A 17,008-nucleotide genomic window follows, 5' to 3' on the forward strand; every position below is an offset into this window, starting at 1 on the left:
TCTCCTCCAGGCTAGCCCAGCCCTGCCAGTGGGATGACAATAGAATGCACCCCAGCTCCTCCAAAGCGTATCTCTAGTCTCCAGTTCTGGGCCAGTGATACCTTCAGAAATCCCAGGTCTGCTATCCCCTACTTTGCCTTAGTCCACCACTCCTGCATCACAAACAGCCTCGGAGTACAATTAAAAAGGAAACAGATTTAAGAAAGCATGGAAATGTAAACAAAAACCACCCTGAGAGAAGGGAACCAATTTACACTATTTAACATCTTTACATTGACCTGAAAGAAAACATGAAATCATCCCTGATATAGTTTGCAGATGACATAAAACTGTGGAGTGGTAAACAAAGGAGAAGACAGATTACAGGTCCGTAGCAATCCAGATCAGTGGGTAAGCTCGGAGCAAGCAAACAATATGTGTTTTAATACAGATAAATGTAAATATATTCTTCTGGGAAAGAGAATGTAGCCGCAGGCCAGATATCCAGGGTGTGAAACTGTCCTGGGAAGCAGAGACTCTGAAAGAGATTTGGAGCTCATGGTCGATAACTTGGCTGACAGGGAGTTCCTAATGCAACACTGTGACTGATGCACTAAGAGCTAATATACTCTGGGGGTGCATTAATAGATGAATCTCTAGTAGGAGCAGAGAGGTTATTTTACAGCACTGGTGTGACCACTGCTGAGATACTGTGTTCAGTTCTGGTGATCAACGGGGAAGCAGTCAGAGAAGAGCTGCAAGAATGATTAAAGGACTGGAAAACCTGCCTTAGAGAGATAGATTTTAAGAGCTCAGTTTATTTGACTTAATAAAGAGAAGGCTGAGGGGTGAACTTGATGCAATTTAGAAGTTCCTGCCTGGAGAACAAATATTTAATGATGGGGGTCTTCATTTTATCAGAGAAAGGTCTAACACACTCCAGTGGTTGCTAGCTAGGGATGGACAGATTCCGACTGGATTTAAGGTGTATATTTTTAATGCTCAGAATAATTAATATTAGGTTACCAAAGGTGGTGGTGAAATCTCCATCACTGGTAATTTTAAAATCAAGATGGGATGTTTTTCTATGTTCTACCCTAGGAACAATTTGGGAGCAGTTCTCCGGCCTGTGCTATACAGACTAGAAGGTTAAAACAGTCCCTTCTGGCCTGGGTTTTTATGCATTTATTCTAAAACCCAAGCTTCACTAATTAGTTCTCCTCCCCTGTAAAGAAGTTTCTTTTTTTTTTTTTTTCACTCAAGGTTCTCTCCAGCATATTCAGCCAAGCCTGACCAGGATCCCTTTTTCATGAAGCAAACTCTCTGTCAATTTATTTCCTATAGGAAGGATAACTAGGTGTCTCTTTGCACACCTCCCGCACCCACTAAATATGGCAGAACAGTCCTTTGATGTTCACCTCAAGATAGCATTCCCCCCCACAAACTTCCATCACTCACCATTTACTTCTTCCTGTTATTTGGCTTCAGAATTCTCCACTGGCTCTTCATTATATTTGACTTGGAAAGTGACCAGGCTCCTGCTGTGTGACATACAACACAGATGGGCCATGTCTACACTAGCCACAAACTTTGAAATGGCCATGTAAGTGGCCATTTCGAAGTTTACTAATGAAGCGCCGAAATACATATTCAGCTCCTCATTAGCATGCGGGCAGCCGCAGCACTTCGAAATTGATGCGGCTCACCACCGCGCGGCTTGTCCCGACGGGGCTCCTTTTCGAAAGGACCCCGCCTACTTCGAAGTCCCCTTCTTCCTGTGAGCAGATGGGAATAAGGGGACTTTGAAGTAGGTGGGGTCCTTTCGAAAAGGAGCCCCATCAGGATGAGCTGCGTGGCGGCGAGCCGCGTCAATTTTGAAGTGCCGCGGCTGCCCGCATGCTAATGAGGCGCTGAATATGTATTTCAGCACTTCATTAGTAAACTTCGAAAGGGCCATTTGCATGGCCATTTCGAAGTTTGGGGCTAGTGTAGACACAGCCCATGGAGACAAGTGTGTCCCACTCCCCTCTCAAGAGGAGTTTGTTTCAAGACAAGCTGCCTCTGACTGACCTGCTTGGAACTAGCGACTTGAAGAACAGAACTCCCCACATTCAACATACACACACCTTGATGTGATTCCTGGTTCCAGGCTGGTCAGTTTCCCAGACCCCACAAGAGCAGGGAACTGGGAACGAGGCAACAGCCTGGCTCCCGGCTCTGGCTCCCCTCCGCTTTCAGAGAGCGGAAACTAAACAGGGCAGCAGCCTTCCTCAGTTTCCTGGCTTCCTCCAATGACTCCAGCTCCCCTCCTCTCCTTGGAGCCAGGAAACTGACCAGGACTGCTGCCTTACTCAGTTTCCTGGCTCTGCAAGGGGAGGGGAGCCAGGAGCCAGGCTGCCACTTGGTCCCTGGCTCCCAGCTGCTTGCTGGAAATGGGAAGCTGACCAGCTCATGCCGGTCAGTTTCCCAGTCCCATCGGTACAGGGCAGCTGGGAACCAGGCTAAGAGCCTTCTCCCTCCCTTCCCCCAGCTCCATGATTGTCAAACAGGCACGAGGCTGGGGGAAGGGTGGGAGAAGGCTTCAGCCAGGAGGCTATGGGTCTCCATGCCTTTCCACCAGGCTGGGGACACCATGGCTGGCTCTGCTCCAGCCCCAGGGCTGCAGGGTCTCCCCATCCCATGGCACTGCCCCCCTATAGAATAAAGGCAAGATACACACATTTTGAATGCGCGTGTCTCGGGGGATTACCCTACCTTATATGACATTGTTATGATGACCTCTGGGACCCCGTGCCTTGGCATGCCCCACTGCCCTCTCTTGGGTCACTGGGATATGCGATACCTGTGCCTTCACATAGCCTCTCTGCATGGGGTATGTCACCTTCTGGGGGAAGGAAAACTCCATGGCACTAAGATGTGGGCTCTGAGCCCTGTCGCTGGCTGCATTGACCACTGGGAGGTTGTGGTTGGGACAAGGGACAAGAACCATCCCCAGGGAGCTGCAGCTAAGGCTCTGCCAATGACAGGGGACATATCCCCCTCTGCAGCCCTGCACCCAGAGCCAGTGGATGGGGAGAGTCCTCACCCAAAAGCCACTGCCTGCTGAGGAAGGAGATGTGCTGCACTCAGAAAACGGAGCTCCTACTCCCCTGCTCTAACTCCTCCTCGGGTTGCCCCACTCCTCCTCCTTCCCCATCTGCACTGACTGAAATCCACTTTGTCTGGTCAAGTCCTTCCTGCTCCCTTACCAGCAAAATGAAGTTATCTCTGAGTGCCACATCACCTGCTCCTTGCACACAAAGAGCAGCTGGCCTGCATAGCCAGGACACAGCTTGAGAGGGCACACACCATGCCATGGCAGCAGCCCCCTGACCAACAGCACAACCCCACTGCCACATGGACAGTACACAAACACCATCCCTGCCCTCATTACGCCTGTAATGAGACCTCACAAACAGCCCCCCAGAGACAGTCACACACACAGACACAAGCCCCCCAACAAGTAATGCAGCCGCACAAACAACGGCTCTGGAACACCCTCCCAGCACACAAACATAGAGACAAAGCCCTAAAGAACACACCTGTACATACACCTTGCTGGTAATAGTGCTGTCCCACACTACCCATGTCTGCAATATGACCAACCTGACAAATCACACATGCTCCCTACCACCTGCCATGTTGTGCATGCTCCCAAACACCAATACCTTCAGATAACCTGGAACAACACCCCCTGCACAAGCAACAGCCCAGTCCCCCAACCAGACCCCTTCCAAGTTGCTTACAGGCAGGTGCTCCTGTACGCTGCTGGCATGGCGGATCCCGAACTGCTGCCTAAGTTGCTCAGGACTTGCTCTTCCTACTATTCCCCAGCAAGACTCTGTTTGATGCCCACTGAGCCCTTGATCTTCCTGCCAAGGGAGGCAGCATCACTTGGAAGGCAGCTGACTGACACTGCACTGGCCAGGCCCAGGCACCAGAGACCGTGCACTCCCCTGGTCTCTACTTCTCTGCTGCAGCTTCATTCCCAGCCCAAGAACAAGACAGGTGGGGCCAGGGCCAGAGCCCATGAGGCTGGGGCTAAATCCCAGTGATCCAGGGCCAAAGCCTAGGGGGATGGTCTCAGAACCCAGGGGGCTGGGACAAAATCCCACTAATTCAGGGCCAGATCCCCAAACACCCTGTCTGTTAGCAGTCCCAGCCAAGAGACCCAGGACTGAGGGAGCTGTGAAGACTGAGATGAGGCAGTGCTGAGGCATAGATCATCCAGGAGAACTCCTGGGAGGTTGCCCAGTCTGGGTGGGTAACGAAAGCCTTCAGCCTCCAGCCCCCTCAATCACTGAGAGCCCCAGCGAGTCCGTCCACAGGCCAGAGTGTGCTAGGCCTCCACCAGCTATAGAGCTAGCTGCAGCACTTCCTGCAAGGCGATAACTATGGGACTAAGTGTTGTTCCCCTGGGTCAGGGGCCAGCCTGCAGAGCTGTGAGCCCACCAGGACCACCACTTCACAGACAGAGGAAACAAAGGCTTACTGGCCTTCCTGCACACCAGGCCTGCCCCCCACCCAACCTGCCAGGTGAATGGGCTGCCCTGAGCCAGATGCCATGGTGCTTTGTGGTGTGGGGACATTCACCTCCTAGTGGGTGCTGTGCTGCTGGGAGCGGGGTGGGGCTCACTAGAGGCTGCTCTCCCCTCTCAGTCAGTGTTGACCCCATGCCAGGGGGTGGTGCAGATGATTCAGTAGGGGGCTGTGTGCTGCATGAAGAAAATCTTCCTTTTGTTAGTTTTAAACGTGCTACCCATAAATTTTATTTGGTGACCCTTAGTTCTTATGTTATGGGAACAAGTCAATAACTTTTTCTTAGAAAATAACTCCCCATTAGACTCTGACAAAGGCTCACATCCCCCTGTCTGATCTGACTTGTTTTTTCCTCTTTTGATAAGTACTGTTGATACTAGGCCATTTCCTCCTTGCTGAACAGACCTTGCCAGCTCTGGCCCTCCCTCCTACTGGGACCCCACTCTTTAAATACCCCTCTGAAACCACCCCTCCCACTCATGCATCTGGTGAAGCAGATCTTTGCCCAAGAAAGTTTATGTTTTAAAATATCTGTTAGTCTATAAGGTGCCACAAGACTTCTTGTTATTCTTGTAACTTTTCCTTATTCACTTTTTCCACACCAGTCATGATTTATATACCTCTAGCATATCCCCCTTCACCATCATCATCAACAGTCATGGGCTCAGCGCCCATTGGTGTCAGTTGCCTCCCTCACTATTTCCTTCAATCTTTCCCTTTCCAGTGCAGAGTGGCTTAGTTTCTGTACACTAGCTCTGCACCAATCTACTATATCACTTACCATTATCTGTGGAGTCTGCCTTTTCTATTCAAGCCATCTGTTTTGCCGAATACCCAGGCCTTGATTTTTCATTCATCGTTCATTCTGTGGATATGCCCGAATAGCTGTAACTTCCATTGTATAACCTTCTGCAGTAGGTTCTCTTTCAGCTGAATCTTCCTATATAACTCCTCATTGGTAACCTTCTGCATCCATCCTATTTTCAGGATCTTTCTATAACAACTCCTCTCAAACGCCATTAGCCTTCTCTTCGAATGGTTCATTATCACCCATGTCTCACCTGTGTACAACATGCTGCAAAATACACACATTTTCTTCGTTCCTAAGCTAATTGCTTTGCTTCTCCAGATCTTATCCACCGCCTTCAAATTCACTCTTGTTTTTGCTATTGTAGTTGCTATTTCCTTCTTACAGTCTAGATCATATGTTATATAGCTCCCCAGGTATGTGAACGTCTCTATTTTCTCTAGTTTGTTCCCATTTACACTGATCTTCCTTCCTATTTCCTTATCTCCAAATACCATTGTTTTTGTTTTATAAATGTTAATAATCAGTCTGTACCACTTCCCTTCCTCCTTTAGCACCTGCACTGTTCTCACCAGCATCTCTTCATCTTCTCAAATAACTATCATCTGCAAACCTCAAGTTGTTGATTCTCATCCCCTGCACAGATATCTGTTCTAACTCTTCCTTGATCAAGTCCATGGCTCTCTCTAGGTGCCTGATGAAGATACTCAGTGATATTGGATCTCCTTTTCTCATACCTCTACGCGTTCTAAACCACCTTCCCAACTCTCCACGTGTTCTTACCTCTGCCTCTGCATTGTCGTTGATATCCTTCAACAGAGAGGTACTGGTGGTCTGTACCGTTCAACGGCTGCCTCCAGGGCCGCAGAGATGACTGCACTCCACGAACTGGCAAAAGGGGTCACTGCCAAAGTACCCCGCGTAGCGGGGAGACCCGTGGGGCGGAGCTAGAGAAAGCCTCGCTGGGGAAGAGCCCTGGCGCACCCCTGCGGCCTCACCCGGCACCTGGTCCCCGCACTGCAGGCCGTTTAGGGCTGATTCCGGCCCGCGCGCTCAGGGCCAGGCGCTGCCCAGCCAGCAGCCTCCTGTCCAGGTGCCCGTCCGTGGGGCAGACCTCGGAGTCACCCCCCGCGGGAGGCGGAGTGGAGCGGGGTCTGCGTGGACGATCTCTCGGCTGGCGCCAAGCGCGAGGGGAGCCCCAGGGGTGCTGGGAGCCCACCGCTCTGGGCACAGCCATGGCCGTGCGCCCAGCTCGGGCGAGCTTCAGCGCCGACCCCGCCCCCGGCCCGGCCCGGCCCAGCTGGCGGCCCAATCAGTGGCCGGCCGGCAGCCCAACCCCAAGTCCTGACTCACTCCCCGCCGCTCACCCCATGCGGTTGCCGCCTTAAAGCCGGGTCGGGCTCCGCTCCGCTTTGCTCTTTGGCTGTCTGTGTTCGCTCGGGCTATGTGGCGTATCCTCTGGGCGATGGTCCTCCTGGGTGAGCCCAGGGCTCGCGGCTCCTTCAGCGGGAGCGACGCCTCCTGTTACCTGGAGGCTGGCAGCGCGGATACCAGGTACCTGAGCTTCCTCAGCCGGCGCTCCGGGGCCCTGGCTCTCTTCCAGGGCGTCTGGGACGGGCAGGGTCGTCTGCTGGCCTGTGCCGTTCAGGAGGAGCCGTGGGTCACCCGCCGCTATCGGGAAGCCTGTGCTAAGCGCCCGTTGAGCAGTCTGTTCGCCAGCTCCTGGAGCCCGGCGCGCCAGCAAGCCCTGCTCAGGCTGGCCCGGCAGATAGACACCTGCAGCAGGGCTGAGGCCTTGGGCGCTGGCCAGCCCTGGCCGAGGAGAGCGTCCCGGGGTGAGCGGGCTGGGCGGTCGCTGGAGCAGCGAGGGCGCAAGCGGACCCGGCGGGGATGGACCGTGCCAGGGACATTGTGGTGCGGAGCGGGGGACTCGGCTGAGAACCTCACGGAGTTGGGTAAGAGCTGTGGAACTGCAGCATCCCTGGGGCTGAGCAGACAGAGCTGGCCACCAGGGGCGGAGGGAGCTGCTTTGTCCCAGGTGAGGTGTAAAGAGCTGGCAGTGACCAATGGCACATGCCTAGGCGTCACCTGGCTCACCATGGGGGTGGCTCTCGCCCTCCTTATGCGGCTGCCTGCAGAAGTGGCTCGGAGAAGGGGCTGGATTTACTGGGACTCGATTGCTCTGGCCGAGCTGCGCTTCAGTGGAACTGGGAGATGTGAGCACCCCTCAGCTTGGGAGACGCCAGGGTTACCAGCAACTGAGCTGAGGCTGCTGAGTGTCCCCAGTCTTTTTGTCGGTGGGCTGACTGGTGCCCTGGCCCTGGGACATTCACAGCCTGCCCCAGCCTGTGCATCTCCACTTGTGAGTCTGCTGGAGGGTGTATTGTGGAGGTCTGGGAGCTGGCTTTGGGCTGCTGCATTAGCTATCTTCCCAAGGGTGGGGATGGAGGTTCGAGGTACCCCTGGAGTTAAGACCTTCCACAGGCTGTTGGCAGGCAACACTAGAGATGCCCTAATGGGCCAGAACTGAGTCCTTATCCCTGAGTCCAGGGAGCAGGGATTGGGGCAAGCATGTGTCAGACTACCCCACTCCCGACAGGTCCCCTCCTGCATTGCTAGCAGGTGCCCACCCATCACCCACGAGGGTGGCAGCAAAGGTGCTGGGGCCTTTGCATTATGTTGCTTTTCTGGGTGATGATGCCCAAGCCCCCGGCCCTCCCTACAGGTATCTTCCAGGGCACCGACTTGTGCTGCCGGGAACATGATCAGTGCGCAGAGCAGCTCTCAGCCCTGGAGTACAACTATGGCATCCGCAATTACCGCTTGCACACCATCTCCCACTGTGACTGTGATGCCAGGTGAGCCAGCTGGCCTGAGGCATGGGCCAGCCTAGCACAGGCCGTACTAGCCTGGCACTGCACCAGATCCCTCAAGGCAGAAGAACTGGGGGCTCCCAGCTCAGACATTGAGGAGCTGTTACAAGCGTTGGCCCATTGGACTCAGGGGTGCCCTGATGGGAGTGAGTGGGGCTCTGAAAGTTGGGATTGAGTAGTGTCAGCAGAACTGGAGGGTGAGGCCTGTTTTGCATATCATAGTTGGGAGCTCCCTTTGGCCCCAGCTCCTCCTGTAGCTGGGCTTACCTCTGTTCCATTGTCACCCTTGGGAGGCCAGCTGGAAAGTGCTTGACTCCGCAGGTCAGCTGGAGACAGCTGCTGTCAGCAAGACCCCCTCAAACCCTGTTTGTCCCTTTCCCTTGTGAGGCCTGGTCCTCACTGTGCACCCCATCAGAGCTCCTCTCCAGCTGCTCCTAGGTGTTGGAAGCCTGCAGCTGCAGGGTGCAGAGATTGGCTTCCCAGGACTCACTGCAGGTCTCTTGAGGCCTGGTCCCCTTGTGCCCCCAACAGAGCTGCAGGAGGGGTCTGGGATAAGGCAGGACTCTTCTGCAGTCTCCTTGCAGCCCTCTGTCTCTGAGCCAGCCCTTCTTCCCCTGCCTGCTGGCATCCTGGTTGGCCCCCTTGCACTGTGTGGCCATATCCCTGACACTCCTTGCTGTGCTGCAGGTTCAAACAGTGCCTGCTGGACCAGAATGACACCATCTCCAACATCATCGGTGTCACCTTCTTCAATCTGCTGGAGATCCCATGCTTTGTGCTGGAGCAGACTGAGGATTGCGTGGAGTGGCACTGGTGGGGAGGGTAAGTACCTGGGGTAGGGCTCAGAGTTCCACTCACAGACCCATGCCCCACTCCTCGTGGGGCTCTCTGTCCCCAGGACTGGCCAGCTGGGGCAGCCTAGGGCTGCAGCTGGTTTCCCCAGGCTGAGATGGAGGGCAGCTCTGGGCACTACCCAACAAGCTTGGCTCCTGGCCTGCTGCTGTGGGAGTGGGGCTGAACCATGGTTCTCCCTGGCATGTCCCTGCCACCAGTGCTGGGAACACAGTCAAGGTAGAACTGGGGCTACCCCAAAGCTTGGCAACAATCCCACCCACCCCTACCCTGCACGCTGCTCTCTGGGTGAACCCGAGTGTTGGATGCCTGCAGCCAGAGGGTGCAGAGATCAGCTGCCCAGGGGCTCCCCTAAGGTTCCCCAGGATTTGTGCCTGCTCTCTACCGCTCTGAACCCTGCCAGACAGTGGGGATCAGTGCTGGCTGCATGAGGAGCAGGGCTGGCTCACGTGTGGGAGATAGCACTGCTGCCTCTGGTGAGCTGGCAGGACAGGGACAGGCCTGGCACTGGCTGAGAATGACCATGCCCCCACCCATCTTGGGAGCATGCTGAGGTTATTGGACTCTGTCTCCATCTGAGTAGGGCCTCAGGCAAGGGGCATGGGACAGGACAGACTCCTGCATATCTGGCTGCTGGGGGCATGTGGGACACATGGGGGCCATACCAGGCTACTATACTTTGCAGTAGGGGTGGGAGAATAGTGGGCAGGGGCTTGTGGTGGGAGTCCAGCCCTGCCCAGTGGTAAAGGGAAAACTCTCCGCTGTCCTTCAGTTGCTGCAGAGCCTGCAGGATTTCTGGGCCAGCATAGGGGGCTGTGCTCCTTTCTCCAACCCTGAGCTGCCTTTGACCCCCCCCCCCACCCGCCGCCATCTCTCCCGCAGGACATGGGCAGTGGGGCTGTGACTCCCTTGCTTGGCTGCTAGGCTCGGGGAAAGCTGAGTGAGTTCCTGGCTGCCTCCAAATGCTGTGTGGGTATGCCCAGCTCCATGGTTGGCTGCTGCAGGTGGCATGTCTTGGCAGGAGGAAAGGAGCCAATCCCCCTCACCCTGGCACTCCCATATGCTGGGAGTACAGTGCAAACAGTTGGGCCTACAGCACAGCCTTCTCAGTGCCAGCAGGGTGTGGGGTATCTGGGCACTTGGGAACGAGTGGGAGTAGAGCCCAGCCTTGGAGTGGGTGGGAAGTTGGAGTTCAGGAATTGTTTTGTCTCACCCCCTTCCCTCTCTGTTCCCCAGGTGTAAGCGTTATGGCCCCATAGCTCTGGCCCGGATGGTGCAGCAAAGCCAGTACAGCTATGGCCAACCCCAGCAGGGGATGGCCAGCTTTACCCTAAACCCCCCAGGCAAGGGCAGAAAGCATCAGAGGAAGAATAGGAAGAGGCCTGGGCAGGAAAAAGGGGCCCAGCAGTCACAGAGCCTCAGAGAAGATCAGAGACCTGTCACACACACTCCGCCCAGGGGTCTGGGCACACTGCCCCCTGCCTCCACTGAAGATGGCGTCATTCCCACACACAGGCTTGTCCCAGTCCTGAGGAAACAGGAGCCACCATCTGCCACAGTGAGGCCCTCAGAGCAGTGCCCCATGGAGGGGGCAGGGCAGCCCCAGGACAAGGACTCTGTGCACCCTGCCCAAAAGACTAACTCATCTCCCACTCCAGCCTCGGAGCCAGGCCATAACCCCACACTGCACCCATCTGAGCAGAGCCCCTGGGGTGAGTCACTGCTCTGGGCACCAGGATGTGGGAGCAAATGGAGCTGGGGATCCTCAGGGTGTGTGGGGCTTTGAGAGTTGCTAGGGGTTCTCTGGGGTGGCATGTGGGCTCTGCTAGGGGGACTCACAGAGAGCACCTGTGCCCATGGCATGTGTGCGCCTGGGCCCCAGACCTGCTGGGGGCTGTAAGTGAGTCAACTCAGTTGATCCCCAGCCTAATTCCTTCCCCCCCACCCCAGTGCTGGAGAGAAGCTGTGGCTGCTATCGGCATCTCGACCAGTGTGAGCACAAGATTGCACCCCAGGAGGTCAAGTATCAGCTGCACAACCCTGACTCCCGCACTCTGTTCCATTGCAATTGCACCCGCAGGTGAGTGTCACATCCTGTGCTCTGGGCCACTCTAGTCCTATGGACCTGGAGTGTCCTGCTCTGGGACTGCCAAGCTCGGCTCTGAGGAGCATATGGAGAGATGGGGCCAAAGGTCTGGTTCTTTCTTTCCCAAGCTGAGCTTGGTGCCCAAGGGCTGGTCTAGGGAGTCACTGCAGCAGGAGAAGGGGAAGGGACCTGCAGATGGGGTTGAGGTGCTGGGGGCTCCATGGGAGTGGGGCACTTGGGCATTACCTCCATCCCCAGCAGGGCCCGCCATGGGCTGCATCCTGTCCCCACAGGCTGGCACGGTTCCTGCGCAGGATGAGGGGTCCCAATGAGGTGGACGAGGAGGTGCTGTCTGACTTCGTCTCCAGGGCCTGCTTTGTGCTAGAGCTGCCCACTGGCTGTGCTGACAGGGAGGAGCAGCAACCCAAGTGAGTGGAACTGGCTTCTGGGGGCGGCTCAAAGCCTCTGCTAAGTCTTGCCAAGTCCTGGGAAGAAGTGTGGCATGAAGCAGCTGCAGCCTGGGTGCCATGGTAGAGGGGTGGATCCCCTGTGTTGGTGCATGGGTGCTGCCTGGCTTGGCCACTACCTCCATTTGCAGACCCCCTTGGAGGTGCTGGAAGTGGGCAACCTAGGTTGCCTTGCAATGCTGCCTTCTCACCACTAGGTGGCAGAACAGGCTTGCCCTAGCAGACGGCTGCCCGGGGGTTGGCTGTGGGGAGGGTTGGCGGCCGGATCCCCTGTGGGGTGGAGGACATTGTCATTGAGGGCCCCTATGCAATACTGTGGGTATTCAGTGGGGGTGGGGAGAGGTGGTCGCTGGGAGGAGCCCCCTGCCCAGCACTTGCCCCTCTCATTTCTGGTTCTATGGCCATGTCCCATGGCTGCCTGGCAGTACTCGCCGCAGTGGGAGCAGGCAGACAGGGCAGAGGCCATGGAAAGCTGGTACATGGGGGCTCAGCCCAGTGCCTGCAGGAGCAGGGTGGAACTGGGGCTCTGTGCTCCTGCCTGCATTGAGTCCTCGGTGGGCCAGGAGCTGGGAACCTCCTGTGGTGCTGGGGCCTGGCACTCCCTTGCTAAGCCTGCTCTTGTTCTCTCCCAGCTGCATTGGGGTGGGTCGGGCAGTCCTGGCACCTGCACGACATCTGAAGAACACACTGGGGCGATGGCGGCAGCGGCCTGTGGCCTCCGTCAAAGTCAAACGGCAGGAGTGGGAAGCAACAGGCAACCACATCAAGCTCTATGACAAGTGTCTCCAGGTGGCCAGAGCCTCGCAGAGGGCAGACTGACAGCCAGTACCCCACTGAGGCCAGGATACAACCCTGAGTGTGGGACTGAGCCCTGGCAGGGGGCTGCTGGGGGGGTACATGGAACTGATGCTGGGGCTAGAGCTTTCCCTGCTCACCTCACTGGGGCTGGGAGGGGGGAGACAGGCTCCTGTTACGGTCAGACAGCGCAGGCCTGGGCCAGCTAGCTATTGCCTCTAGTCTGGACAGGGAGGGGAATGCAGCTTTGGGGAGAGGACCCAACCAGCCTAGTCTGGGACAAAGGCTTGGCTAGTGCACTGCCGCATGGCGGAGAGTGGGCAGGACCCTGGTGCATGCAGAAGTGGGGCTTGGCTGCTGCCTCCCCTCCCCATGCACCCCCTGGAAGCCTCATATCTAGTATGGAGGTCAAACTAGTCTTGCCTGTGCTGGACCACAGCTGGCTCCCCTGAAGTGTCCCCGTGGGAAGAAACTCTAGACCCAGAGCCTCTGTGATAGGGCAGGAATGGTACCCGCCCCCCCGCCACCCCAGGACGGCAGCTCAGATGAGGTGAGATGCTGGGAGCTAGCTCTACCCTGCAGGCAGTTCTGTGCCCAGGGAAGTTCCCCTGCTGAAGGCAGGAGACCAGAGGGGCCTAGCTGTACCTCCCTGAATGGGGGTGGGGGGCGGGGAGAGTTGGAGGCAGAGGGGGTGCTGGTCCTAGCCTTGCTGCAGGAGCCTGTTACAGCTGTGCTAGGGGGAGGGGAAGGTCACCCCTGTAGTGTCCAGAAGCTAGCCTGATCCTGGGGTGCCTTTTCCAGACAGCCTATTGCTGTACATTCTAATGTTGCAGCTCTCCTGCTGCCTGTGTGCTGTAGTGCTACCTGCTGGCCATGGGGCAGCAGGGGCCATGCAGGCCAGATCTGAGACCACCAGGACTATTGCTCTGTAACTGTGAGCAATAAAATGTTTCCTTCTAGGCAACCGCATCCTGGCAGATGGCTGCAGTGTATCAACTCAGAGTAGGTGAAGCAGATTCCTGGTTCCTACTCTACCTGCCCTATGGGCCTGTGCCTTGTCCTTTGTGCCCCCCCCCCCCAAAAAAAAAAAAAAAGTTGGGGCAGCCCACAGGGCACTGTGCCCCTCCCCACATTTCCACAGGGAGGGCAGAGGCCTTGGCAGGTGCTGCCCTGCACAGGGGGCTATTGGCCACCAGGGGACCATTGCTAATTTTAAAGAGAGGAAAAGCACAAGTGTGTTTGTGGGTGGGGGGGCATGTCAATATGAGCACAGGGGTGTGGGGTGGGTGAAGGTCCACAGCGGCTGGGAAGCAAGGTGCCTTAGGGTGCAAATACAGCTGCAGGGTTTAGGGAAGGGGAGCCAAGTGCACACAGGGCTAGGAGAGAAGGAAGGGGAGCAAGGCAGTGCTTAGGGGGGAAGGCATGGTTATGCTTGCAGTGATGTGGAGTTAGGGTGCACACACAGCTGGGAAGGAGAACCAGGAGGCCCATGTGGCTGGGAATGGGGGGAGGCCTTGTGCACATTGGGTGGAGGCACCAGGACCTTGTGAACACACACACACAATTCAAATTGCCCCAGTGGGGAGGGGACCAGCACTTACTCTAAACTGTTGGCTATGCCCACTCCCCACAGGGCAATATGGCAAAGTGCCCAGTGCAGTGCTCAGGGAAGGCTCTGGGGTGGGGTGGGGGAGGCTGCTGCTGAGCTTGGTTACCCCTGCCCATACCACCTGTGCAGACAGCAGGGGTGGGCACACAGACTACTCCCAACTGCACCAAGCTGCACACGCAGGGTGAATGGTACATGCAGCTTGGCTGGTTGAGGGTGGGGGGCACTCAGCACAGTGACGCAGGTGGACTAGCACCCACCCAACTCCCTGGTGGTGGACAAAGGCTTGGTGGGCTGCCATGGCCCACCTCCTGATTAGCACCCACTGCTCCATGCAGCATGGGCCTCTGGGGGACCCAGCCCTCCAGTCTGCATAGCATGCCCCCCCCAGCACTGCACCAGGGCTGGCACTGACCCAGTACAGGCCCTCCCCACCCCATGAGCCCTGGGCATAGCACCTGTGGGTCCAGCCTGTGCCACTTCACCTCTGCCAGCTGTTGCAGTGATGCTGCTACACCACCCCCTCTGCAGATGCCAGGTCAGCAATTCAAAGCAGAGCATGAGTGCCTGGGGGTGGGGGGGTCATTTATTCCATCAGTTGCAATGGGATAGGACATTATGTATCGGCTCTGACCCATTCCTGAGCCACACGGGGCCAGTGCCACCCAGCTACCCTCCCCTTGCCCTTTAGCTTGTTCCCACCCTCCAGGATATGTGCACTGCAAACCCAGGCCAGGCTCTGAGGAGCTGTGGGCCAGTGCCCCCTCACTCCCTGTGCTGCACAGTTCTGACCTGGCCTCCTCAGCTCCAGTCCCATGCCCCTGCCTGCACACCACGCCCAGCTCCTGCAGCCCCAGAGCTCCTGCCCCAGCCAATGCCAGCTAGCCCCATAGCAAGACCCAGCCACCTGGCCCAGCACTCCGGCTCTCTGTGACTGATATACACCCTGTGCAGCATCAGAGCCAGCCCTGCCCAGTGCTCTGCCCTCCTGTGCCTCTTGCTGCCTGCCACCCTTGGAGATACCAGCTGGGCTTCTTCAGCACCCACTTCCACATCCACTGTCATACCCAGGCCCTCAACCAGCCCCATCACCTCCAGGTGGGTGTGGGCCACATATTCAGCCCAGCCCTGAGCCCAAGGAAAGCTTCTGCTAGCTGGGCTCACACCAGAGTGGAACTCCAACTGGAGCTTGGTCTGCCTGCTGCAGGACGGGGTCGGCCGGTCCTCTCCCACCCCCAGCAGAGTACTTTAGTGCTGCTGCAGGCCCTGCCACACCAGGTTCCTACCACCCTGGCTGGCCCCACTGGCATTGCTCATGCCTTCTGGATTCCCTACCTCAGGGTGCAAGGGAGGTACTGCCTGAGGCCACACCGCAGAGGCTCCATTGTCAAGCTGATGGAATCGGAGCTAGTGCCCAGTCTCCCCAGGTGCACAGGCCAGGGCGGATGATTTAATGGCTGGAACAGCTACCAAAGAAGGGCCCTGGGGTGGGTGGCTGGGGAGTGGTGAGTGTGCACAGTGGCCAATGCCAGGTCAGCCCTGGGCCAGGCCTCTGGTTCGCTAACAGCTGTTGCCTATGTCACACCAGTAGGGATGGATCACAGCACACCTGAGGCGGCCTTGCGTGGGCAGGAGAGACGGCACACAGGGAGCACACAACAAGCTCTACACCACGTTCACTGCACGTGGGTGCACAGTACCCAGGTCCAGCAGTCACGGCATGGTGCCAGCTGCTCGGCTCTCAGGGGTGACTCCAGCACAGGCTGCAGCGAGCACTGGGGCCTGGCCATCCCTGGAGCCCCTCCCATCTTTAGGAGAGGTGCTGAAGAGGCTGACAGCCCCAGCCCTGGGGCTGGTGGGGCTCATCCGCCTGGCAGGATAGCCCTGGTCTGCACTTGCCCTCCTTGGGCCAAGGGCCTGGTCAACAGTCTCCAGCCGGAGTGCTGGCAGCAGGCCCAGGCTCCTGGGGTCAGCCCTGGTGAGGGGACTGTTGTCAGAGATGCACCAGGAGCCATAGCGCTCCCCTGCAGTCCTGGAGCTGGAGGCATGGCTGCTCTCCTGGCTCTCACCAGCCCATGCTGGCTCCATGCTCTTGGTATTGCGCCAGGGCAGCTCCTCCTTTGGCAGGTGGATGCTGGGGATGTCAGACTTCAGGGGGAATCGGCTCTGTGGGGACGGGCTGCGACTGGCCCCCCGGTCATGGCTTGTCGGCCTCACAATGAGCCCCTGCAACTGGGAAAGGCTGGGGCTGCGGCTCCGGTGGCTCTTCATCTTGCCAGGGCTGGGGCTGCGGGACTTGGGTGCCAGCAGGACCAGGGTGCTGTCGTCCTCCTCCTCAGAGCTGGTGCTCGAGCTGTCTGGCTGGCTGCTGCCCTGCGACGTGGGCAGAGAGATCTGCATGCCCACGGAGACTGTCAGCAGGAGAGAAGGCTGACACCACCCTCTGGGGAGTGCCTGGAGCCCATGGATCACCCAGTCTGCCTTGCAGCCTGCTCTCCCCACCAGGGTTTGGCTGCCAGAGGGTGTGTGGGGAGGGGAAATGGATACATCACAGCACTGTTCTGGGCACAGCCAGTCCACCTTATGTGGGCATCAGCTGGCAAGATGAGGCCCCGAGAACAGAGATAATGACACCATGTCATTCAGTTCACACCTCCAGACTCCCTTCCCCAGTTTCCCCTCCCCCACTGTGATGCCTCTGGTATACCTGCACACACCCCACACAACCCATCCCCACCTGCCTGGTACTTCTGCCCCCGTCTGTCACCACCCTGTGCTCCCCACCTCTTCAGATATGCCTAACAGGAAGCTACTGACCTGGAAGGGTTCTGTCACCCCGGTGATGCTGCTGTAGTTGTTGCTGTAGTAACCAAGGATGTATTCACCCTTCCCTTTGGGTAATGCTTCCTCTGGAAACACCACCTACAGCCCCAGGAATAGCAAGGGGGCATCAGGGCAGTG

General features: G+C 57.2%; 3 protein-coding genes across 8 annotated transcripts in view; 1 reads left to right on the forward strand and 2 right to left on the reverse strand.

Annotated features, from left to right (window-relative positions):
- P2RX2 (purinergic receptor P2X 2) overlaps positions 1-6,332 on the reverse strand; it is a 57,837-nt gene extending 51,505 nt beyond the window's left edge. Inside the window, exon 1 of the mRNA XM_075012571.1 lies at positions 6,149-6,332. Within this exon, the coding sequence (XP_074868672.1) occupies positions 6,149-6,162 (14 nt within the window). The 5' untranslated portion in view covers positions 6,163-6,332. The remainder of the gene's footprint in view (positions 1-6,148) is intronic.
- A 498-nt stretch (positions 6,333-6,830) lies between these two features.
- Positions 6,831-12,485, forward strand: PLA2G3 (phospholipase A2 group III). Its single transcript, XM_075013035.1, has 7 exons — positions 6,831-7,320; positions 8,091-8,223; positions 8,926-9,060; positions 10,327-10,433; positions 11,041-11,170; positions 11,470-11,604; positions 12,276-12,485. The coding sequence occupies exons 1-7, from the start codon at positions 6,831-6,833 to the stop codon at positions 12,460-12,462; spliced, it is 1,317 nt and encodes a 438-aa protein (XP_074869136.1). The 3' UTR covers positions 12,463-12,485.
- A 2,143-nt stretch (positions 12,486-14,628) lies between these two features.
- INPP5J (inositol polyphosphate-5-phosphatase J) overlaps positions 14,629-17,008 on the reverse strand; it is a 39,923-nt gene continuing 37,543 nt past the window's right edge. For 5 of the 6 annotated variants that reach the window (XM_075012597.1, XM_075012599.1, XM_075012596.1 and 2 more), the window contains 2 exons: positions 16,865-16,969; positions 14,629-16,441 (listed from right to left, as the gene is read on the reverse strand). In XM_075012597.1, coding sequence (XP_074868698.1) covers positions 15,761-16,441; positions 16,865-16,969 — 786 coding nt within the window. In that variant the 3' untranslated portion in view covers positions 14,629-15,760. Of the gene's footprint in view, positions 16,459-16,864; positions 16,970-17,008 lie in introns of all 6 variants that reach the window. The other variant, XM_075012600.1, reaches the window with a different exon arrangement.

Source organism: Carettochelys insculpta, chromosome 18, assembly GCF_033958435.1.
Source record: "Carettochelys insculpta isolate YL-2023 chromosome 18, ASM3395843v1, whole genome shotgun sequence".
Lineage (NCBI taxonomy): Eukaryota > Metazoa > Chordata > Testudines > Carettochelyidae > Carettochelys > Carettochelys insculpta.